Source organism: Natrix helvetica, assembly GCF_964273705.1.
Source record: "Natrix helvetica genome assembly, chromosome: 14".
In the NCBI taxonomy this organism is placed as follows: domain Eukaryota; kingdom Metazoa; phylum Chordata; class Lepidosauria; order Squamata; family Natricidae; genus Natrix; species Natrix helvetica.
Window position 1 is genome coordinate 9,012,145 of NC_138564.1, and position 25,891 is coordinate 9,038,035.

The following is a 25,891-nucleotide window of genomic DNA, read 5'->3' on the forward strand; positions in this document are numbered from 1 at the left end:
GGTTCTTCAGGTAGAGCAGGGGTCGGCAACCTTAAAGATTCAAAGAGCCACAAAGGTCCTAACCGGAAGCCCTCTGCTCAATTCTGGAGCCAACTGGAAGTCCGGTTCCCCCATCATAGTCTCCTTCTAGTGTGGCATCCTTTTTTGTCTACCTGTCCCAACCTATCAATTGTGGAACCGATCAGTGACAGGGAGCTGCAGCAGAAGGATGAAAGGGCCACATGCGGCTCCAGGGCCGCAGGTTGCTGACCCCTGAACAAGTGGTGTCCTTCAAACGGTCGTTTCAAGTTCCTTAACTCTCATGGAATGCAATTTGGGAGAAAAAAAAACACCCAATGATCCGTTTTCGGAGTCGTGAAAGGAGGACCTGATGGTGATTTAGAAAGCGCGCAGGTCCTTCAAGAACTTCCATTCTTGAAGCGATTCCTTTCTGGATGCAGGCAGATGGTAGATGAGAACTTTCATTCCTTCTAGATTATGAGAAAAACCCTCAGATGTCTTGCAGCTTTGCCAGTTTTGTAAATATAAACTATGTTTAAGGAGTGTGACAGGTTACTGAAGAGCTCTTATTTTTTCTGATGAATTTAACTCAATGCATTGGATGTGTTCTTGAAGTTCTGCTTGATTGCTGAATTATGATTTCTGTAGTCCACCATTAACAATAGTGTTGAGTAGAAGTGACCCTTTTCTCATTGTGACTCCCTCAGAATATCTTTGAGGTTGAAGGCTCAGTGAATCATGTGGGATAGAGAGCTTCGTATTTCTCAGGATGCCTTATATGAAGGAACGCTTCCAAGAAGACCCTAGACTATGGATTATGCCTGGTTCTATTCAAGTCTATCAATTGAATTCCTAATGAATTCGATTCTGGTGCCAATCCAGTTCCCCCATCATAGTCTCCTCCTAGTGCGGCATCCTTTTTTGTCTACCTCATCCTTTCATCTACGTCATCCTTTTTTGTCTTCTAATGAATTCAATTCCTACTTGAATTCCTAGGACGGGTTTTTCTGGAAGACTAGAGATTCTCTACCTGCTCATCTGCAGGTATCCTTAACCATAAATATAAGAGGGTTGTGTCAATATTCTGCCTGGAGTGGAGATTTGGAAGGGTTCATTGTGATGGCCTTTAGAATGTATAGATAAAGGTAAAGGTTCCCCTCGCACATACGTGCTAGTCGTTCCTGACTCTAGGGGGCGGTGCTCATCTCCATTTCAAGGCTGAAGAGCCAGCTCTGTCCGAAGACGTCTCCGTGGTCATGTGGCCAGCATGACTAAACTCGGAAGGTTCATGGAACGCTGTTACCTTCTCACCAAAGGTGGTCCCTATGTTTCTACTTGGATTTTTACATGCTTTCGAACTGCTAGGTGGGACAAGTAATGGGAGATCACTCCATTACATGGCGCTAGGGATTCGAACCCCCAAACTGAGCCACCGTCTCCTGTGTTAGAATGTATACTTCCGTGGAAATTTCAGTGGGTTGTAAAATACATTTTGACATATGGAGAGATAATGTACAACATCTTCTAAGACCTCAACTCTGATCCAGGGTTTGTTTGTTTTTTCACTCCTTGAGTGAGCCAACTACTGAGCCTCTGCAATTAAGGCCTAAAGTGATTCATAGATTTCAAAGGATTCTGGGATATCTAGGTGTTTCCTGAATATCAATCCATTCTGCTTCCATGCGCAATGCTCTTTGGTGGTAGTGTGATGTTATTTAGAATGTGCCCTTTTATGGAAAAACTGGGATAAATGGTAAAACAAGCATTTATGTATAGAGAGTATAGGGACACGATCTTCTAAGATCTCAGATATTCTTCCAGGGACTTTTCCTGAGGAGGTGGAAAGGCAACCTTTGAGTCTAAAGTTGGACCAAAAGTGATTTATAGATTTGAAAAGAATTGGGAGGCCTAGGCAGATTCTTCAAACCATAGATAGACAGATATAGATAGATAGATAGATAGATAGATAGATAGATAGATAGATAGATAGATAGATAGATAGATAGATAGATAGATAGATAGATATAATGTAGAGATAGAGATAGAGATAGATAGATAGATGGATAGATGGATGGATGGATGGATGGATGGATGGATAGATGGATAGATGATAGATAGAGAGATAGAGAGATAATATGACTGAGATGTCCAATATTGATATCAGAAGGAGAGCTGGTTAGAGTTATTGGAAGAACCTCTATGATCCGATATCTTCCCAAATCTTCCAGCATTACTACTAAAGAACAAGGCTTTTTCATTTCAAACTTGAGAACAATTCATGTATGAATTTAATGCAACACCCATGTAGGAATCCAAAACCCAATGATACTTCCTGAAATCCTCAAGAGAATCAGACCTGATCCCCCCCCCCATTGAATGTGGCTAACTGTGTGAAATAGGATCTTGAAAAGAGACCATTCCCCCCACCCACCCCACCCCCCACCGAGGTAGGCAGGTTTACACAGCCCTGTATTCTTGATAAATTTGATGAATCACACAAATGAAATACATCCATCTTTATTCATTGCTGACAGTAGAATATAACAGGTCAAAGGTGAGGGGGGATTGATTTGAAGGGCGAAGGTGTGGAGGGGATACAAAGGATGTAACTACATGGGATAGAAAGAGGTGTTATTGATCAAACTACGTTTGGGAAAGAATGTTTGAGACCCCAGCAGATGGGACTCTTTTCTCATTCCTGATGGCAGGAAAGGAACTCATCATAGAGTTAACAACTTCCAGATTTTGGCACAGTCTTCGCAATGGTCTTCCTATCATGTGTCACTTCACAGGTGAACGTCTCATATTTTCCATAGTCAGCTTCACTCAATCTCAGGTAACTGCTGGCAAGGTATTTGTCACCTTGCTTGCTGGCTTTGGTGGTCTCCACTCCAGATCGTATCACTTTATCATCCCCCTTCCATTGCAGGGCGAAAACAGGTGGATGAAAGCCAGTCAGGAGACACACGGCAGTATAAGGGTTCTGGCCACTGACTTCTTCCTTGGTAGGAGCAAAGACTTGCACTGAAGGCGATGCTGGGGGCAGACCTGGAAGAGAGGAAGATCTCATGAAGTTCTACACAGCTGTCAGGCTTGGAATCCATTGTTGTATAGGGCCTCAAGCCTGCCACATATTCAAACATAGTTAGCATGGGAAATTGGGAGGAGGGATGGTATGGAGCTTGGAAGATGTGTAGCCATAATGACATTCCTTCTCAGAAAGTCAAGGTCACTTTATCCCTGCACCTGGGTGGATGTGGATGGGAGGAATCTTCATCCCCTGATTGGACCATTTGATGGACTTTTGGGTGTTGGGGCAGGGTCTTGAACTTTCAACTGGGTGGGGAAAACCTTGAAGCTTTCCGATTTGGGTTTTCCTAGATGCCCCACCATGGCTCTTCTAATGAATTGGTGTTTTGAGGAACTTCTTGCCTCAAGCAACTAACAACAAAACAATGGAACACAATACTAACTAAAGTTACAGAATTTCGGACCTGTCTAATTTCAACTCTTATCATGAAAGAAAAGGGAGCATAAACATAGTCCAATATCCCACAAGTAATCCAGACAAAATCTGTATAAAACTTTGCATTCCTTTGCTAGTTTGTACTGGGTTTTAAAATCAGGGACCTAAAGTGTGGTTGTTAAGAATGACAAAAGGGGTGTGACAGTGATAGATTAACTATCTTCCTCATCCAGTGTTCCAGATTTAATTAAACACTCGGGAAGTCCCTACCTGATTCCAGGTTTGTTGGTTTTTTAAAGCAAAGGAATATTGGTTACTTATCTCAGACAAAAAGAAAACAGATATTTCCCCTAATGGGGTTAAGAGTCGATTTGAGCATGGGGAATAGGTAGAAAATTCTGATCACCACTATTGACCATTAATCAGTAAGAAAAACTCTGTTATTCTTTTAACTGTGCACTTTATTATCTCTTGCCAAGTCAGACTTCCCTCACCTTTTATCTATGGATTTTTTAAAAAGCAAAATGAAGATTAAAATTAAAACAACACAAAACAAGAAAAGCAAACCAAACAGAGGTAATTCAACCTGATTTTAGTCCATTTGCAATTTTGGCAGGCAATTTTCCAATTCTCTAGCTTCAAATTGTCCTATGCTTCATTTTATCTCTTTTTATCTTAGGGGCTGCCACAAAGAAGAGGGAGTCAAACTATTCTCCAAGGCACCTGAGGGCAGGACAAGAAGCAATGGGTGGAAACTAATCAAGGAGAGAAACAACCTAGAAGTAAGGAGAAATTTCCTGACAGTGAGAACAATTAATCAGTGGGACAAGTTGCCTCCAGAAGTTGTGAATGTCCCAACACTGGAAGTCTTTAAGAAGATGTTGGATAACCATTTGTCTGAAGGGGTGTAGGGTTTTCTATCTAAGCAGGGGGTTGGACTAGAAGATCTTCAAGGTCCCTTCCAACTCTGTTATTCTATTCCTTGTGAAATGTCACTTCTATTCATAAAAAATCCCTTTCCACTTCCAAAATAAAACAAATATGAAGATTCATTTTTTAAGATGATTTTTTTAAAAAGGATCCAAAGGTTCTGCTTATGATTAGTGAATTACCAAGCAATGCATCCTTTTCAATATATTTCGATTTATTGTTAGGTACTAATATTATGTAAATAATGTTTTCAGATGATTTTTAAGATGATATACCTCAAACCAATGAACCATAATATTAGTCACAGATCCTATCTATCATCTATCTATCTATCTATCTATCTATCTATCTATCTATCTATCTATCTATCTATCATCTATCTATCTATCTATCTATCGATCACTATCGTCTATCTATCTACTATTATCTATCTATCTATCTATCTATCTATCTATCTATCTATCACTATCATCTATCTATCTATCTATCTATCTATCTATCTATCTATCTATCTATCTATCTATCTATCTATCTATCTATCATCTATCATCTATCTCTATCTATCTATCTATCTATCTATCTATCTATCTATCTATCATCTATCATCTATCTCTATCTATCTATCTATCTATCTATCTATCTATCTATCTATCTATCTATCTATCTATCTATCTATCTATCATCTATCATCTATCTATCTATCTAGAATGTGAGTGCTAGACTTGTATCATTTATTTATTCATTCAGATCATTTATTTATTCATTCAGATCTGTAGAAATGAGCAGAAGGAATTTTTGCAATGAGATAAAGACATCTAAACATTAAAGCACAAGAAAAAAATGATTATTTCAAAAGGGTGCAAGTTCTGTTTTCCTATTCCCCCGCAAAAAATCCTGCCTCTGACTTTTGCCTTAAAAACAGATAGCGCATGGAAACTCACATTTCTAATGTCTTGCAGCACACACCACACCACACATAGAAACACAAAGAGATCAAAGAGATTTGATACATTTTCCCTATTTTTCTTATGTGGACTTGTTTAAATGTACTTTCCCGCATTTATTTTCTGAACAATCATTCCATGATTTGATACGATTCTGTTTTTAAATTATCTATGAGCTACATCAACCATGTGCAAATAAAGCAAGATAGTGAAGCATAACAATAAGCTTGACATTTTGACATAACCATCACCTGGATTTTGTTTTTTTTCCTGAAAAGGGCAGTGAAAAATAAAGTATTAAACACAATAAGCACAGATTAGCATGCTTTTTAGGGGACAGAAATGTAACACCTTGGGGAAAGTGGTTAAGAACACAAATAGTCAGATCACTTGAATAATTATTCTTCTCTTAGTAGTTTATATTTCATCTATCTGAAGGTTCTTTATACAACAGGAAAGAGAAAATCAAAGCATTTTTTAAAAAAAAGTTCATTTGAGACAGAGACTATTTGGTGAGAAAAAAACCCAAACACAAATTAAAATCAAAAACAGTCGGAAAACAATTCTATCGGCATTTTAAAGAGACTTACCTGTAACTGACAGATCGGTTCCACCACCAAAGATAAACACACAGTGAGTAACGGCCATACAAAAAATATTTCCTGCAGCAGTTTACTTCTGCTTTCTGCTCTTGGATTTTATTTTGGGCTTTTTTTATTTTTTTATAAGTCCATTGCTCACTTTGTAGGGAATATGGACTTTGTCATTTTTTGAGTTTGAAATTTAGTTTATGAAAAATATAATATAAGCAGAAGGGAAGATAAAAGTGTAGTCCAAGAGAGAAACAGGGGGGAAAAAACAAAGAATTGACTTCCAACTCCTTTCAGTGCAGTAGATTAAGATAATAGCATCAAACCTCAATTTTTAAAATGTATTTATACAATAATATAATCCAGCCATTTCTATAACAACAAAGCTATCTAATCAGCAAAACCCACAATCAAAGTTTGATTTCTTTCCCTCTCAAGCGAAAAGTCCAGAAGGGGTTTCCAAACAGAAACAAAAGTAATTGTGTTCTTTTCTTTAAGCAGAGCAGTCAATTTAGCCATTTCTGCTAAATGCCATCAACTTTTGCGAGTTTGCTGTTTTGAGTTGGATCCTGGATCTTTTTTCAAAGTCACAATTCGTTTTGGAAAGATTACTCATTCGACAGACCCCATTGTATATTCACATTTTTCTGAACTAGCAGGCAACTAGGTAGCATATTCTACCGAAGCTCTTTGCAATTTGTCCCACTAAGGGAATTCTCACCAAGGCAAGGAACTCTCAAAATGTAATCTGTTTCCACGAAATTTCACAAATTCTACATTTTTTTCAACCCATCATCAACGCTGCTCCCCCATTCTAAGATATTTCGGTCATGGAATCAAAATTCTTTACGTTATTTTGTCTAGTTGAGAGTTCTTTATACAACATGAAAGAGAAAACCGAAGCATTTTTTTAAAAAATGTAAGCTATATCGAAGACGCTTCATTTGAGGCAAAGACTGGTGAGGAACAAACGACACAAATTAAAATCAAAAACTGTTGGAAAACAATTGTATCAGCATTTGAAAGAGACTTACCTGTGACTGACAGATCGGTTCCACCGCCGAAGATAAGCACACAGTGAGTAACATCCATACAAAAAATATTTCCTAGAGCAGTTTACTTCTGCTTTCTGCTCTTGGATTTTATTTTGGGGTTTTATTTTTTTTATCCATCACTCACTTTGTAGGGAATATAGATTTTGCCATATTTTTAGTTCAAAATTTTTATTATTTTATCAAAATATTATATAAGTACAACATTTGGGAAAATAACCCCAAATCAAAGTTTTATTATTTTCCGCCTCAAGCAAAAAGTCCAGAAGTGGTTTCCAAGTAAAAAAATCCACAAATTCCATTCTTTTCAACCCATCATCAACACTGCTCTCCCATTCTCAAATGTTTCGGCCATTGAATTCCACAAATTCCACATTCTTTTCAACCCATCATCAATACTGCTCTCCCATTCTCAAATGTTTCAGTCATTGAATCGAAAATTTGTACATTATTTCATCTATTTGAGAGTTCTGTGTACAACACTAAGTACAAGATTGGATGATGTGCAGAGACTTGGCCCATATAATCACCAAGAGTTGGACATGACTGAATGGATAACATCTTCAACATATCCTCATCATACAATCCAGAAACATTTGGAAAATAATTGTGCCTGCATTTTAAAGACTGTCTATCACTCAAGTTCCTTTACCACCTAAGCAAGTAATGGCCATACAATACTGCATAATAAACTATTTCCACAAATGTCCATGAATTCCACACTCTCTTCAACCCGTCCTTGATACGGCTCTTCCATTCTCAAATATTTGCTGAATAGCAATTGGTTTTAGGAATAAAACGATGTCGCTGGTTTCTTAAAATATCATCACAGGTAAATAATTTAGACTGTAACCATTAGCCATAACAACAGAAGAGAGATTAAAACCACAGGGAAACCATTTCCCTTCCTACCTGAATTCCAGCTCCACCATGAATGTTCTTTGATGTTTTTGAATCAGAAGAATTAAGGTGCTCTCATCCAGGATTTTACCTGTCTTATATCATCCAGAACCATTCCAAATATTTGACCAAACAGAAGGGTTTCCTTTATACCATCTTTGACAGATTAATGGTAGAAGCAGAGAAGACACTGAAATAAAGCTCATCCATTTTGTCCAAGGGAACTTACATATGAAAACTTTCTTTTTTAAAGTAAGAGAGGACATGTTGAATAGATTCCTGGACATTAATCCAAAAACGCAACAATTCTCTTTTGATGCAGGGAAATGGTTTTTTTCCCCCTCGAACTGGGCTTGCTCTCTGATTGGGAAAAATTATAATCCATTTAGAGCTTGTTTCTTCTCCTTTTTTCCAAAAGCTGGTTCTTTTATCTCCAAAATGGCATTATCCACAAATAAGAGATTTTAGGAAGATCAATGGAGGCCCAATATATATCCAGAAGTAGGATAAAGCTTTAGGGAAGTAAATGTAAAGAAAGAAAATTGCCTTGAAACTGCTTTAAATATGGAGGCATATTTAGTGACTGCAGAAAAAGGACAATTTGAGGAATAGAAACAGAGACAAATCAAAATCCAGGTACAATTATAAACGCAGACTATAAAAGCTGGAGTGTTGTGTGGTGTTTCGTTGTAAATCCGATTAAAACATCGATGTATCTTGGCAGGGCTTCACCTGAATGGCATCGCACCTAAAAATAATGGCTTAAAAAAGAGAATGGCAACCTGTTTGTATTCCTGTCACCTTTGCTTCACATTGGTAAGATATCCATAAGAGAAAAGTGATTCAAAATGGCAACCCCATTTTCTCCCCATCCAGAAGATCCATCAAGGCTTCCATGAAAACCATCAGAGGAGGAGGAGGAGGAGGAGGAGGAGGAGGAGGAGGAGGAGGAGGAGGAGGAGGAGGAGGAGGAGGAGGAGGAGGAGGAGGAGAAAGCTATGTGATCGATGTAGTCTCGACGTCAATCCCAATCCGTACACAAGAAGCTTCGGTTATTCCCTTCTCCACTTCTCCACTTCTGAAGGCATCTGGTAACCCTTCAGCATCCAACGTTCCTCAGATGCATCTGACATTTCCGGAAACCACAGAGAATCGTTTTTCTTACCACATGACTTTGCATTTTCTGTCCAACTGTCCTCAGGTGGGGAAAGGACTGAAGTCCTTCCTCTTTGTGGCCCAAACATCTGCCAGTGATGTACAGTTGGTGGCTAAAGAGTGAAAGCTGGGGAAATTTGGGTGGTTATTAACACACACCCCACATGCTGAAATAGATTTCCTTAGATGCCTATGGAGATCCTCAGTCATCCAGGTCATGGTTGTCCTAAAGGAGCTGAAGAAGCTTCTTGGATGAGAAGCGAAACATCTTCAAAGAAAAACCAGAAAGTCCTGTTGTGCCTTGAAAAAAGGAGGAGGAGGTTGAGATTTCCTTAGAGGTCAACATTCATTGTTAAAACCCAAACTGGAGAAGACTTGTAAGCCATCAAGCCAAAGCTCTGCCCAGGGCAGGAAATTAGAGTATGTCCATATTTGTACCCTTACTTCTGGAAAGAAAAGTCGAGTTAGAGAGAATTCTACCATTTTTACGATATAGGAATGCCCAAGAGGATTCTTTTATATAGATAGATAGATGATAAATGATAGATAGATAGATAGATAGATAGATAGATAGATAGATAGATAGATAGATAGATAGATAGATAGATAGATGATATAAATGGATAGATAGATAGATAGATAGATAGATAGATAGATAGATAGATAGATGATAGATAGATAGATAGATAGATAGATAGATAGATAGATATTGATATAGATATAGATATAGATATATAGATAGATATAGATATAGATGATATAGATATAGATAGATAGATAGATAGATAGATAGATAGATAGATAGATATAGATGATATAGAGATAGATAGATAGATAGATATAGATATAGATAGATAGATAGATAGATAGATAGATAGATAGATAGATAGATAGATGATATAAATGGATAGATAGATAGATAGATAGATAGATAGATAGATAGATAGATAGATAGATAGATAGATAGATAGATAGATAGATAGATAGATAGATAGATCATTTACTCACTTGAGGGAAGACCAATCAATTCAGCTTGATCTGATTACATTTGCTAATATTTACAACAATTTGTTTAAGTTGTTATATATTAATATATTAGAACAGAACAGAACAAAACAGAACTGGAAGGCACCTTGGAGGTCTTCTAATCCACTCCCCCCTGCTCAAACAGGAGAATCTATACCATTTCAGATGTGACTGTCTAGTCTCTTCTTAAAAACCTCCAGTGATGGAGTGCACAACGATTTCTGAAGGCAAGTTATTCTATTGGCTAATTGTCTTCATTGTTCGAAATGTTTCCTTAATTCCCGATTGCTTCTCTCCTTGATTAGTTTATATACATACATACATGCATACCAGAGGTGGGTTCTTACAGGTACGATCCAGTTCAGAGAAGGAGGTAGCAACTTGGCTGGCCACCACCACCACCCCCGCCCCCCAAAATGGTTCCATCGACGGTGCCATCTTGTTTTTTTTTGCTTCTGCGCATGAGCAGAAGCATTTTTTACCTACTGTGCATGCGTGCATAGCATGCATCAAATGTGTGCATGTGTCCGAAGCGTGTCCCTGAGCAAACTGGTAGTAGAAGAAGCTGGAATCCACCCCTGATATGTACATACATCCAAACATATAAAACCAGTGGTAAAATGCAGCCAGTTCTATCCAGTTTGGGTGAACTGGTAGCAGGGTTGGCAGGCTCCATCCACCCACCCGGATAGCCTCACATCCCGTTTTTGATGCTTTGCGCATGCGCGGAAGGTCTTGCGTGTCTGCGGAAAGTGCACTCACATTTGCGAACCGGTAGCAAACGTAAGTTGATTTCACCCCATATTTCTCTGGAACAACAATAGTTCCCAAAGAACAACACAACACACTTCAGGAAAAAAAAAAAGAAAGGTGCAACTTTCAGTAAATTGTTAAAGCATAAATAAATAAACACAGTTCTCCCTTGAACACCGCAGAAAAAGTTCAGTAATAGGGAAACGCCAGTGATTAGATTTGGATTATGATTTCCTTTCAGAACATTGATTGGTTTCTACTCAAACTGAGATTTGGGTGATTAATGTTAAATGAAGGTGAAAAGAAACCCGCCATCCTGGGCCCAACGTTTGGGAAGCCAGGCACTGCCTGTCACAAGCCAGGACGAAGGGTGAGTGATGGAGGAGTAACACCTCCTTAAAAAACCTTGGTCCAGCTGGCCCGGCTGGGAGCACCTCGTAAGGGCCCCATTCCAGGGTTACAGGAGAAGGCGGTCAACGGTCTTGAAGGCGGAAGAGGGCTCTACGCCCCAATGGCAGATAAAGCGGCAGGACCATCTTCTAGGAGAAGGGAAACTCCGATGACAAACCTCCACTGTCTTGTGGCTCCATCCACTACTGGAAAAAGCTTCCGGAGTCAACCTCGAGGCAAAATCTGGAGCCGGAGTCCCGGAAGCAGTTCATGACTGTGTACAGCCATGTTCTAGTAACTCCTGCGACGCAGCTGGAACCGATCGTATCGTCTCTGCCATTCCATTGGACTATTTCAGCGACTTGGAGAGAGGGAATATGCTGCTTGGGTAACAGTCTATCCTCCATATTAATCTACCCAGGCCTCGTGCTCTGGAGAGGACACTCCAGCTCTGACCTCTTTCCAGAGCAGGATGCTGAAGGATGAGACTGAAGGATGCCAATGTAAAAATGTGAAAAGAGCTAAATTAAAGAAACCCTGAACTATTTGGTGGTTGCATCAAACCAGACAGTTGTAGAAGTACAAATGAGAGACCCAGTAATTCCTCTGTAGTAGGGGTCTCCAACCATGGCAACGTTTAAGACTTGTGGGCTTCAATTCTGGAGTTGAGGTCCAGAAGTCTTAAAGTTGCCAAGGTTGGAGACCCCTGCTCTGTAGAACTGTTGTTCTACGTGGTTATTTAAGCAGCTTCTTGGGCACTGAACATCTTGAGTTGGTGTCTTCTTGACCTATTTCACCATCTGCTGGCAAAATTAGGTTTTTCTGTTGTTTTTCAAAGCATCAAGTGTAATGCTCATATCTTGGGTCACATCCCCCTCTGGTGGTACGGAATGATGTCGCATGCGCATCTTAAATTTCCCGCTGTCTTTTTTTGCAACCGGCTCCTGAAATCTTGAAGATGGCAGCAGAACCAAAGAGATGTGAAAGGCAGCTTGGTTTTCTGTTCTTCCTCTGCCAAATAAATCAGAGGATTAGGAAAAGGCGTGACTGCCAGCAGAGCTGAGAGGTGAAGACTGTTGCTAACCATTTCTGATGCTCACAAGTCACTTAAGAAGAAAAACAGAAGTGAGAATGTCTTTTGTTACACAGATGCTAAAAATGGCCACAGGGGGAATAAACACCTTTTTGTTAGCAAAAACAACAAAGAAAGGGAAAAAGAAAAAAAAGATCTTGAAAGAAAAACTCATCAAATCAATATTTGTGACTATATACAAGCCAATCTGGTTGCTTCCTCCCTTATGTATTTATTTATTTTTAAAATAAAGAATGTCAGAGTGAGTTGGATTGAACGCGTTAAACAGTGACATTTTGCAGGGGGTTGGACTAGAAGACCTCCAAGATCTCCTCCAATTCTATTATTCTGTTATTTTATTTATTCATTACATTTCTATGCCACCCATCTCACTGATAAGAGCGATTCTGGGCAGCTGATAATATGAGAACATGGAAGAAAGGGGTAGAACTGAATTCGAAAAACTTTTAGTTGCTAGAGATAGCTCTGCAGCTGAAGAAGAAAACAAAAACAAATCCAAAGTGAGATTTTGCTTTTTAGAAGCTGCCAGCTGTAGAGACAGGAGGGATGATTTTTGTCTCACTTCTCCATCCGAAGGTACCACTGTGAAACGTGCTGCTGTGCCAGATAGCGCAGTAATAATCAGCCTCGTCTTCAGCCAGAACTCCAGAAATGGTTAAATAACCAGTATTGGTGGAGGTTTCTTTAGAACCAGAGAATCTAGAAGGAACTCCAGAACCTTGCCCCTTGTCAGAATCTGTGTTGAAGTGCAAGAGGAAACGTGGAGGAGCTGAAGTCTTCTGCTGGTACCAACGTATCCTGTAGCTTCCAATGCTCATGCCACTGCCCAAGGTGCAGGCGAGTTTCACCGTGTTTCCTGGGGACACTGAGGCTGACGGAGGTTGAGACACCAGACTTGATGAGGTTGACGCTGGAAAAATAAATAGAGAAAATTGTTAACACTCCACTTGACCGTGAGCTGCAGTGTCTCTGGGCAGCTGAGCATGAAGACGAGGACTAGGGGGGTGATAGGATAGCAATCTTCCAGTACTTGGGGGACTGTCAAGGAGAAGAGAGTGCCAATCTATTTTCCAAAGCACCGGAGGGAGGAGGAGAAGCAAGGGATGGAAGCTGGTCAAAGACTGATCCAATCTAGAACGAAGGAGAAATTTCCTGTCGGTGAGAACAATGAACCAGTGGAACAGCTTGCCTCCAGAGGTTCTGAATGCTCCATCAATGGAGGTTTTCAAGAAATGATTGGACAGCCAGTTGTCCAGAATGAGATAGGATCTCCTGCTTGAGCAGGGAATTGGACTAGAAGACCTCCAAGGTCACTCCCAACTCTCTTATTCTGTACTTGGACCTTACCTGTGCCCCACAATACCAAGAAGCTCAGAAATGAAGCCCAGAACATGATGGTGATGTAATCGGGTGGCCCTAATGGAGACAAGAAACCAAGAAGATTCACCCAGGAGAATATCTTGCATGTTGTTGTCCTTTATACCTTGCTTGTACAAGGTGGTGGAGACTTTCAGTTCCTCCTCTATGCTAATCAGGTGCTGCTTGAATGCTCTTCAGATGCTTAAAGGCAGAATTTTGGGTTGAATGCTCTTCACACTTGTGGTGTCTCTCAGGGTATCTGCTGTCAGCATTGTCAAGGTTTTTTCCCCCTTGTTTAGTTCTCAACTGCTTTGTTTCCCCTGAAGGAACTGGACCAGAACTGGCAAGACAATGATTTGCCACAAAGAACGGAGGTTCTCCTAGCTGCTAGAGGTCTGCCAACTTCTGCTGAGTAAGAGGTTCTTATCTAAACCTCCCTACTGTCTAATCAGTGCTGAATCTGACCTGATCACCATCTCGTCTCTCTCAGTTCTCTGACCGAGGCTTCCCAAGAGCATGAAGCAAACTCCTTGTCCCGACAAAAAAAAAAAAAACCTTTTGTGAATTGAATGTGAATTCTGCTCATTCACATCCAGCAAAGTCTTTCAAAGGAGGATTTACAGTCACAGACCTTATCTGGCTTGGAGAGCTGCCAGGCCGATCTCTGCAAATCGGCTTCCTGCATCACGGTGGGAGGGTGAGGGGTATTTTTGCCCTCCCGAAGCTCTGGAGGTGTTTCTTGAGCCTCTGAGTGGGCGAAAATGGCCTCTCCCGGACTCTGGAGGCTGGAAACGGACCAGTTTCTGGACTTCCGATATTTCCGGTAGGCCCGTTTTGTGTTCTCCCAGAGCCTCCGCATGGGCCCTGTACTTACCTGGCATGATGAATGCACTGCGCGGAGAGTTCTGGGAGGGAGTGAACCAGATTAAAATTAACATCCGGTTCGCCCAAACTGGTCCGAACCAGTTGAATCCCAACCCTGGTTCAGAGGGAGAAGATCTTGAATGGACTTCAATGGTTCACTCAGAAGCACCAGGCCATAGAAATGGGAAGGAGACAAATTGAGTTAGACTTGGAGAAATGAAAAAATCTACAATTATCCTTAAAGGCTAAAATAGCCACAATTAAGATGAATATATTACCAAAGTTGCTGTTTTTATTTCAAACGATACCGATAAAGTTAGAAAAAAAAATATTTTGAAACTCTTAATAAAAATAATAGCGCAATGTATATGGCACGGGGAAAAAACAAAGAATTAACATAAAAATGCTACAGGATTGCAAGAATCAGAGGAGGGTTCGGACTCCCAAACTGGGAAATATATTATCAAGCAGCGGCACTGTCATGGATGAAAGACTGGATTACGTTGAGGAAAACAAAGTTATGGTTAGATCGGGTAATGGAAAGGCACACAAGGCTAAAGGCAACAACAGCTCTTTATTAAACTACAACAAGTAAGAACAACCCAGCGAAGGTTGAGTCTGATAGCAGCCCCTTTATAGGGAGCTGTCAGACCCTTTGGCCAATGAGATTAAACCTCTGTTCCCGCCGGAACAGAGGACCTTGGTGGAAACCACTATGGTTGAAGCAAGTATCTAACAGTTATTGACATTGGAGGCACATGATCTGCAACTAGGTTGGCATGCGTTTTTGTGGTATGGGAAAAAGAAGATACATACCGTATTTTTCGGAGTATAAGACGCACCTTTTTCCCTGAAAAAAGAGGGTGAAAATCTGGGTGCGTCTTATACACTGAATACAGCATTTATGGCCTTCCGAAACCCCACCCCCTTTGCAAAAGTGACCATGCACAGCCTTTAGGAGGCTTCCAGAGTGCTTCTGGGGGCTGGGGAAGGCAAGAATGAGCGAAAAACGGGTTGTTTTCTTGCTCGTTTTTGCCCTTTCCCCCAGCCCCCAGGAGCACTCTACAAGCCTCCTAAAGGTTATGCATGCCCCTTTTTTTGGCAAAAAAAACGGGCCGTTTTGGGGAGGTCTGCAGAGCGCAAAAACTTTTTTTTAAAAAATGTGCCTCTTCAAAATCTTGGTGCGTCTTATACTCCGAAAAATACGGTAGTTATTTTCAAAGGGAAGGAGAGTTTTTGTCTCACTTCTCCATCCGAAGGTACCACTGTGGAACGTGCTGCTGTGCCAGATAGCGCAGTAATAATCAGCCTCGTCCTCGGCCAGAACTCCAGAAACGGTTACATAAGCAGTATTGGTGGAGGTTTCTTTAGAACCAGAGAATCGAGAAGGAACTCCAGAACCGTGGCCCGTGTCAGAATCCGTATGGAAGTGCAAGAGGAAACGCGGAGAGCTCGGAGGCTTCTGCTGGTACCAGTACATCCTGTAGCTGCCGATGCTGACACCGCTGCCCAAGGTGCAGGCCAGTTTCACCGTGTTTCCTGGGGACACCGAGGCTGTCGGAGGTTGAGACACCACACTTTGCGAAGTCGCTCCTAGAAGAAAACAAGAGAAAAGTTTCACGCGCTTTCCGTTCATGAGTTGCGGCCCTTGGAAAGCAATTCCACGTAACATGACCTCACCTTCTCCCCACACTACCAAGAGACTAAGGAGAAGAGCCCAGGACATGTTGATGAAGTTTGGTGGCCCAGAAGAACAGTAAACAGATCCACCATGGAGAGGATATTGTGCGTCCTTGTCTTTTATATCCATCTTGCTTGTTTTGGTGGAGAAGTAAAACTCCTCCTTCATGTTAATGAGATGCTACCGTACTTGAATGGCTCCTGAGATATTGAGGTTGAATGCTTCTCCCCCTAATTTGGTTGGCTGCTTCTCTCTCTTTCTGGTGAGACATATATTTTTGATGTCTTGATCACTGAAGCACAATTATGGAATGCTTTGTTGTGTTAGAAGGGACTGAAGCATCACAACAAGCATAGAGACTAGTCCATGGATCAGACAATGAAGGTGACTGGATCTCATTTGGGATTTGGATTTAGTCAACTGATGTGGGGTTAGAACATAGAATAATAGAGTAGAGTAGAGTAGAATAAGAATGGAATAGAATGAATAAGAATAGAATGAATAAGAATAGAATGAATAAGAATAGAATAGAATATAGAATAGAATGAATAAGAATAGAATAGAATAGAATAGAACAGAATAGAATAGAATAGAATAGAATAGAATAGAATAGAATAGAATAGAATAGAATAGAATAGAATAGAATTCTTTATTGGCCAAGTGTGACTGTACCAGTTGCAATGGGATCCAGAACCCACCGGATCCCACTGGATTGGACACACAAGGAATTTGTCTTTGTGCGTATACTCCCAGTGTACATAAGGAGAATAAAATACATTCATCAAGAATAAAAAGATACACCGCTTAGTGATAGTCATAGGTTACTAATAGGCTATCACATCGTATTAGGAAACAAATAAAAACAATAGAAATGGAAAGATACAAGGAACATGGTTATAATCATAAGTGGGAAGAGATAGATACTAGTAAGGAAGAGAAGAATAATAGTAATATAGTCTTGGTACATTATTTGACAGTGTTGTGGGAATTAGTTGTTAAGCAGAGTGATGGCATTTGGGGAAAAACTGTCCTTGTGTCTAGTTGTTCGGGTGTGCAGTGCTTTTTTTTTTTTTTAGCAACGCTGTTAACAGCGAACTTTGGAGCTTAGCTCATAGATTAGTTTCCATCCATTGCTTTTTGTTCTGCCTCCAGGTGCTTTGAAGAATAGGCTGACTCTTTAGTAGCCCCCAAGATATTGGGAGACTGCTGTCATGTCGCCCTAATCATTCTCCTTCTAGTCCTCATATGGACATAAAGCAGCAAACAGTTTATACAATACAATAGCAGAGTTGGAAGGGACCTTGGAGGTCTTCTAGTCCAACCCCCTGCCTAGGCAGGAAACCCTGTACCGTTTCAGACAAATGGCTATCCAACATCTTCTTAGAGACTTCCAGTGTTGGGGCATTCACAACTTCTGGAGGCAACTTCTGTTCCACTGGTTAATTGTTCTAACTCAGGAAATTTCTCCTAAGTTGCTTCTCTCCTTGATTAGTTTCCACCCATTGCTTCTTGTTCTACCCTCAGGTGCCTTGGAGAACAGTTTGACTCCCTCTTCTTTGTGGCAACCCCTGAGATATTGGAAGACTGCTATCATGTCTCCCCTAGTCCTTCTTTTCATTAAACTAGACGTACCCAGTTCCTGCAACGGTTCTTCATATGTTTTAGTCTCCATTCCCCTAATCCTCTTTGTTGCTCTTCTCTGCGCTCTTTCTAGAGTCTCCACATCTTTTTGACATCATGGGGACCAAAACTGAATGCAGTTTGTTGAAAGCTTGGTTCACATCCCCATCTGATGGTTCTGAATAGTATTACATGCTCATCTCAAATTTTTCCTGCCCTGGAGAAATCCTGAAGATGGCAGCAGAACCAAAGAGATGCCAAGGACAGTTTTCATCTTTGATCTTCCCCCAAATAAAACAGAGGATTGAAAATGGCAAGGATTTAAAAAAAAGGCTCCCAGTTACTAGTAGAGCTCAGATGTGGAGGCTATTTCTAATGCTCCCAAGCCACTTAGGGAGAAAAAGAGAAGTGAAAAAGTCTTCTGCTACCCGGATACTAAAAATGATCCCTGGGGAATAAACACCTTTTGCTTAGCAGAAGACAAACAGAAAAGAAAAGATCTTTTTAAAGGAAAAAAAAACCCATCAAATAAACCTTTGTGACTATATATAGCCCAAACTGGAAATCATGAAACGAAATGAACATTTGTGAATATATATAGCCAATTTGCCCACCTTACCAATACAATTTTAAAAAAAATGAAGGATAAAGATAAAGGTTTCGCTTGCACATATGTGCTAGTCGTTCCTGACTCTAGGGGGCAGTGCTCATCTCTCATCTGGACAGTATTCGGTATTAAAAAAAGGTCTGATTTTTTTCTTATTTTTGAATTGCAGAAAATTGAGTAGGCTGACCAAATTCTTCAAGGAATGACATACCAATAAACATTGACATGTACTAGGTATGGACAATGTTAAAACCTATCCTATATTTTTCTATAGATTTAAGGGATATGTCTACCATCCATCCATCCATCCATCCATCCATCCATCCATCCATCCATCCATCCATCTATCCATCTATCTATCTTCCATCTATCTTCCATCCATCCATCCATCTATTCATCCACCTACCTACCTACCTACCTACCTACCTACCTACCTACCTACCTATCATCTATCTATCTATCTTCTTTTCTTCCTTCCTTCCAGCCATCTATCCTCTGTCTCTCTCTCTCTCTCTCTCTCATCCATCCATCCATCATCATCTCTCTGTGTCTCTCTCTCTGTCTCTGTGTCTCTCTCTCATCTTCCATCATTTATCAACTTATCAACTTATCTACCTACGAAACAGCTTCCTCTACATACTGAAATTAAAATATTAAATAATTTGAAAGCTGGCATTGTAGGACAGACTGATCTTTCTTTCTTTCTTTCTTTCTTTCTTTCTTTCTTTCTTTCTTTCTTTCTTTCTTTCTTTCTTTCTTTCTTTCTTTCTTCAGTGAAACGATCAGAACTCCCCAGAGATATAAGGGATTTTCCTAAGTGTCTACTACTGTGAAACCGCATAACTTTTGAAGCTGAGCTTTTTTGAAGCTGAACGTTTGAAGCTCAAACCACAGGAAAACACCAAGCCATTCTCTAAGGACAGCAAAACCCATGTGTCTTACACTGCGTTGTTTCAAGGGAGTAGATTTACCATCACCTTTGGCTCCACAGCATTTCCACCCATGGAACATTTTGGGAAACTCAGATTGGGAGAGTGCCACCTTCCCTTTAAACCTCCCGGAATCTGGGCTCCGCCCCCCCACCCCGTTATGCAACTTCAGCTTGCTTCTCATTAACTGGGTTTGGATAAAAACAATTGCTCCTTGGAGGAAAGACATGGTTTCCTGTCCCTCTTTTTATCTCTTCTTTCATCCCTTCTTTCATCTCTTCTTTCCATCAAACCCAGATTGAAAATCAGATTAGAGTGAACCAGAGCTGAGAAAGCTTCTTGGGCCACAAAATCCATTTATCTCAAATGGTATTGAAATGCTTGAAACAGGGGGTTGGACTAGAAGACCTCCAAGGTGCCTTCTGACTGTGTTGTTCTGTTATCCAGAGCAGCCACTGTCTGCTACTCATAAAGATGAGGCCACCTTCATTGAAGCTTCTGTCTGAGTGTGAGAGAAAAAGGATGTTACACGAAGAAGTGAGATCACTAAAAGGACTTTTCAATGCTTCTTCTTCTTCTTCTTCTTCTTCTTCTTCTTCTTCTTCTTCTTCTTCTTCTTCTTCTTCTTCTTCTTCTTCTTCTTCTTCTTCTCCTCCTCCTCCTCCTCCTTCTCTTTCTCCTCCTCCTCTTCTTCTTCTTCCTCTTCTTCTTCCTCCACCTCCTCCTCCTCCTCCTCCTCCTCTTCTTCTTCTCCTTCTCTTTCTCCTCCTCTCTTTTTCTTCCTCCTCCTCCTCAGCTTCTTCTTCTTCTTCTTCTTCTTCTTCTTCTTCTTCTTCTTCTTCTTCTTCTTCTTCTTCCTCTCCTCCTCCTCCTCCTCCTCCTCCTCCTCCTCCTCCTCCTCCTCTCCTCCTCGTCCTCCTTTTCCTCCTCTTTCTCTTTCTCCTCCTCCTCTTCTTCCTCCTCCTCCTCCTCCTCCTCCTCCTCCTCCTCCTCCTCCTCCTCCTCCTCCTCCTCCTCTTCTTCTTCTTCTTCTTCTTCTTCTTCTTCTTCTTCTTCTTCTTCTTCTTCCTCTTCCTCTTCCTCTTTCTTTTACTTCTACTTTTACTTCTACTTCGTCTTGACTTGGAGGTTTTTGTCTCAGTTCCTCATAGGCTTGTATCACTGTGGAACACACTACTAGCACCATACCACACAGCACAGTAATAAACCGCTTCGTCTTCTACCTGAATGTCCCTGATGGTCAAATACCATTTATTTTGGTTGCTTTCCTTGGAGGCAGAGAAGCGGCTGAGGTCTCCAGAGCCTGCAGTTGCACTGCTGTAGTAACGATAAAGGAATCTGGGAGAACCTCCTTCTTTTTGTTGGTACCATGATTGGTAATAAGATGTTACTTGTCCACTGCTCAGGGAACAAGAGAGTTTGACCGTCTGTCCTCGAGAAGGTGACATGGAGGACTCCTGAATCACTGTAGGATTGGAACTGCATCCTGGGGAAAGAATAATGGTCTAAGTTTGTGTTCTTGGAGTCCTTACTTGGGAAGGTTCTTGTACTGGGTGGTCCTTCACTCACCTGTGCACCAGATCCCCAGAAGGACAACGAGAGATGCTCCCAACATGTTGTAGACCTTCTTGGGCTTCTGGTGATTGAGACCCTTTTATTGGGGGGGCTTCTTACATCAACCCCGTTTTTCCCCCAGGGCTTATTTGCATGGTCTGCTCCTCCTCCTCCTTTCTTGACTTCTCATTGGTTCATGTGTCCCAATCGAGGGGCCCCTTTGTGCAGGCGATGCTTACTTATTTTCTTGCATGAAAGTGTCTCCTAAGAGTTAGTAGAGGACTTTGATTTGTTATTGCCCTAGGAGTGGATTAGCTTGGATCCTGTTTTCTCCACCTGGCATGGAAGCAAGTCACTACCCTCAACTCTTCCTTGGCATCTCAAAAAATAAAATAAAAATATCCTGGAAGAAGAGAGTGGCAAGCAGTTCTCCCTCTCCTCAACGTATTCAGGGTCAGCTATGTTCAGCCTTTCTGTTATTTCATCTATTGGTCACAGGGACAATGGGATAAAATGCTGTTGCCATTCCTTCTTCTAACAGTGATGTTGGGAAATCATTGTTTTCAAGGGTTAAGGAGTTGCTCCAAACCACATTCAGCCTTTGAATCACGAGAAACTTTTGCTCCTCTTACACAGAGACTTAGAGAATCAGTTTTGTTTAGATGCCATCAGATTTGACTAAAGTAGATGTTTGTGCGTTGCTTTATCTTCACCACATTGGAGCGTGTGTGTGTTTGCATGGGCAGATGTGTGTGTCAGAGAGAGAGAGAGAGAGCCAGCCAGCGAGTGAGCAAGAGAGAGAGAGACACACACACAGAGAGACAGAGAGACACACACAGAGAGACAGAGACACATACAAACATAAACAGAGACAGACAGAGAGAGAGAAAGAGAGAAAGTGAGAGACACAGAGAGAGAGAGAGTCAGAGAGAGTGAGGGACACGGACACACACAGGATAAATGGATGGACAGACAGAAGATATATATGATTATTTGAGAATCCACAGATTGGAATGAATTTCATTGGAGAATTGTGATGAGCAAAACAGATTAGACTCACTTTTGTTTTTCATCCTTTTGTAAGAACGAATCAACGTGTCTTGTGCAATCCAAAACTCATTGTAGAATTGTGATGAGCAAAACAGATTAGAAAAACTTGTTAATGACTGTTAAAACATCTTTTAGAACTTCCTTTAGGGTTTTCCTCACAGCCTTATGACTCTGCGGCTCCTCCTCCTCCTTGTAGCAGAGGTTTTTGTCTCAGTTCCTCCTTAGTTTGTAACACTGTGGAACACACTACTAGAACCATACCACACAGCACAGTAATAAACCGCCTCGTCTTCTGGCTGGACATCACTGATGGTCAAATACCATTTATTTTGGTTGCTTTCCTTGGAGGCAGAGAAGCGGCTGAGGTCTCCAGAGCCGGCAGTTGCACTGCTGTAGTAACCATAAAGGAATCTGGGAGAACCTCCTTCTTTTTGTTGGTACCAGGATTGCACATAAGATGTTACTTGTCCACTGCTCAGGGAACAAGAGAGTTTGACTGTCTGTCCTCGAGAAGGTGACATGGAGGATTCCTGAATCACTGTAGGCTGAGAACTGGATCCTGGGGAAAAAATAATGGTCTAAGTTTGTGTTCTTGGGATCCTTACTTGGGAAGGTTCTTGTAGTGACTGGTCCTTCACTCACCTGTGCACCAGATCCCCAGAAGGACAATGAGTGACACTCCCAACATTTTGAGTTCTTGGGTTGACGTAAATTCTGCCTCTGCTTAAATGTGCCTTTTATTGGGGACTTCTCCTCCCCCCCACCCAGGAGCCATTTGCATACTTTGCTCCTCCTTTTGCTTTCTGATTGGTTCATGTCTCTCAACCTAGGGGACCATTCATGCAGGTGATGCTTATTTATTTTCTTCCATGGAGATAGCATGCAGTGGTTGTTCAGGTATTGTTCTACAAGTTGACCAATCTGGGTCCTGTTTGCTGCACCCAGAATGGAAGCAAGGTTGGGCCATTCATTATTCACTCAACATTTCCTTGGGATGTCTAAAAACATCCTGGAAGAAGATAATGGCTAAAAGATCTCCCTCTACTTAGTTTACTCAGGGTTATTTTATTTACTCATATTTAGCCTTGGTGTTGCTTCACCTATTTGTAGAATTTATGTCCCAAGGAGGGTGGGACAAATATTGCTAACAGTCTCCCTGTCCAGTCCTAAGAGAGATGTTAGGAAGTCTTGGTCTTCAAAGTTGGAGCTGCTAGCTGTCATGCATTTCTCTAAGCTGTGACCTCCCCCACTTTGCCCAGCAAGATTTTGGGAAAGACGGAAAAGAAGAATTAGGAGAAATGACTAACAAAGGTGTATAAAAAAAACAGCCATCTCTTTTTAAAACGTTCTACAGGCCTCCAATATTGAATCGGGGAATTCTACATGCTTAAAATGTCCAATCAAATCCAGAATATGGTTGAAAATCAGGTAAGAATGAAGGAAGATTCATTCTTTTCCTATTGAAAGGAAAAGGCTGCAGTTGGTAGAGCTGAAATTAATACATTCAACTGAGTTTTAATAGCTGGTGTTGCTTTGTGAATTTTGGTCTCACTTCCTCTAAGTTTGGGTGGGGTAGGAGCTCCACCAGCTGGTCATAGAAAAGAGACATCAGCTAATTTTCTACTAATCTACTAGCTTTATCGATCTGCCAAATATTAGGGATCGGTCTTCCAAGACAAACAGTGTTGTCTCTTGAACAGATGATCTGCAAACTTCAGGGGAAAAAAACTTTCTTCAAGCACTGGTGACATCCCCGAAGTTGGTGACCTCTCCAATTTGTCCAACAACTTTTAGGAAAAGAAGAATTAAAATCAGCCTCATCTTCTGGCTGGCTTGGGGCACAAAGTGGGACGTGTTTTGGGACGATGTTCAAATGAAGTTTCAGGTCTTGGAGTTTTCCCCTCGAACACTTTGTTTCGTGTTAATGATTGTTAAAACATCTTTTAGAACTTCCTTTAGGGTTTTCCTCACAGCCTTATGACTCTGCAGCTCCTCCTCCTCCTTGTAGCAGAGGTTTTTGTTTCAGTTCCTCATAGGCTTGAATCACTGTGGAACGCATTACTAGCACCATACCATATAGCACAGTAATAAACCACCTCGTCTCCTGGCTGGACATCACTGATGGTCAAATACCATTTATTTTGGTTGCTTTCCTTGGAGGCAGAGAAGCGGCTGAGGTCTCCAGAGCCGGCAGTTGCACTGTTGTAGTAACGATAAAGGAATCTGGGAGGACCTTCTTCTTTTTGTTGGTACCATGATTGGTCATAAGATCTTACTTGTCCACTGCTCATTGAACAAGAGAGTTTGACCATCTCTCCTCGGGAAGGTGACATGGAGGATTCTTGAATCACTGTAGGCTGAGAACTGGATCCTGGGGAAAGAGAAAAGTGCTGAGTTCATGTTCTTCGGGAAAGATCCTTGACCTGGTGGTCCTTCACTCACCTGTGCACCAGATCCCCAGAAGGACAATGAGAGATGCTCCCAACATGTTGAGAAATTCTTGAGCTGTGGGAGATTCGAGACCCTGTGTCAATGCAGGTGAACTTTATTGGGGGTTCCTTAAATCAACCTTCCTTGCTTGCAGAATCATTTGCATGCCTAGCTCCTCCTCCTGCTCTCCTGACTTTTCATTGGTCCATCAAAGTGGAACTTTCAGACAGGTGATGCTTCTGAATTTCCTTGCCTGAAGTTATCATAGCCATGCTGTGATCCTGGGCTATACAAATAAGAACCCGTAGCCATGTCCCATGCAAGCTTTGACCAGCTCTGACCCCGCTTAGCTTTTTCAGGATCATCCATGTACAAGCCTGTGTATAGATGGATGTATCAGGTCATTGGTCTCAGGTGGAGGTGTGAAAATAAATAGAGTTCATAAGGTCAATGTTTTGGGTTAAGAACTTGGGCTTCAATGGACAATAGTGATCCTTCTGGATTCCAGAAATCCTACATCATGATGAACTGTGAAAATGTTTAATGCATTTAATAAAGACTGTGGAATAATGTGGAAGATGTCCTGCAGGTGATCCAAGAATAGAGAAAATCAGCCAAACATGAATCTTTTCTTGAAGGACTAAATATTCCATTAAAGGTAGATATCTAGGAAGGAACCAATGATTTGGGGAACAAAGTGAACATCTTTTGGGAATCTGGCCACCATGAAGAAGAAATTAGACCAGAAATGAAGCTTCAAGTCTTGCCCTTTTTTCTTATAACTCTTCATTTGTGTTAAAGATATTTTAAGGGAGGAATCTTTGAGAATTTCCATTAAGCTTCTTCTTGGAGCCTTCTCACCAATCATACGTCACTGCAGCCATCCCAACTGAGAGATCCAGAAAGCTTGAAAGAAAAGGGACGATAATCCTTCTATGAGTCCAACTTCTGTCTGAAGGGAGCATTGTGCTACCTAGGTAGCTTAGCTGGAGAGAACCTCATTTTGTCAGGCCTCATTTTGTGTTGAGGGAGAGAAGGCCTTCAGAACTCATAGCTTGTGGAAGTGTCCATGAGTAACGTGCAGGGTTCATGGAAGGATTCTTTGACTCAACATGACATGAAGGACAGCCTCTTTCTGCTACTCATAAAGAAGAGGAATCTTCTGTCTCAACTTGAGAGAAAAGGGATGTTGCTTGAAGATTTTAGATCACTCAAAGGACTCTTGAGCGCTGTTACTCTTTCTTCTCTTGGAGGTTTTTGTCTCAGTTCCTCCTTAGTTTGTAACACTGTGGAACACACTACTAGCACCATACCACACAGCACAGTAATAAACCGCCTCGTCTTCTGGCTGGACATTGCTGATGGTCAAATACCATTTATTTTGGTTGCTTTCCTTGGAGGCAGAGAAGCGGCTGAGGTCTCCAGAGCCTGCGCTTGCACTGCTGTAGTAATAATAAAGGAATCTGGGAGGACCTCCTTCTTTTTGTTGGTACCAGGA

The 25,891-nt window shown here is 41.2% G+C and overlaps 1 protein-coding gene and 2 gene segments (V, D, J or C); all 3 read right to left on the minus strand.

The window, feature by feature from the left end:
• Window positions 1–25,891, minus strand: part of LOC309399270 (immunoglobulin lambda-1 light chain-like) — a 205,068-nt gene that overhangs the window by 9,809 nt on the left and 169,368 nt on the right.
• The window catches only part of LOC309399272 (immunoglobulin lambda-1 light chain-like), a 145,329-nt gene that overhangs the window by 3,536 nt on the left and 115,902 nt on the right, over window positions 1–25,891 (minus strand).
• Window positions 2,502–25,891, minus strand: part of LOC309399056 (uncharacterized protein) — a gene marked incomplete at its 5' end in the record, with an annotated part of 30,332 nt that continues 6,942 nt past the window's right edge. Inside the window, 9 exons of the mRNA XM_081966522.1 lie at window positions 2,502–3,048; window positions 6,965–7,001; window positions 12,890–13,209; window positions 13,647–13,758; window positions 14,533–14,549; window positions 15,768–16,115; window positions 16,203–16,225; window positions 24,037–24,334; window positions 24,406–24,468. Coding sequence (XP_081822648.1) covers window positions 2,729–3,048; window positions 6,965–7,001; window positions 12,890–13,209; window positions 13,647–13,758; window positions 14,533–14,549; window positions 15,768–16,115; window positions 16,203–16,225; window positions 24,037–24,334; window positions 24,406–24,468 — 1,538 coding nt within the window. The 3' untranslated portion in view covers window positions 2,502–2,728. The remainder of the gene's footprint in view (window positions 3,049–6,964; window positions 7,002–12,889; window positions 13,210–13,646; window positions 13,759–14,532; window positions 14,550–15,767; window positions 16,116–16,202; window positions 16,226–24,036; window positions 24,335–24,405; window positions 24,469–25,891) is intronic.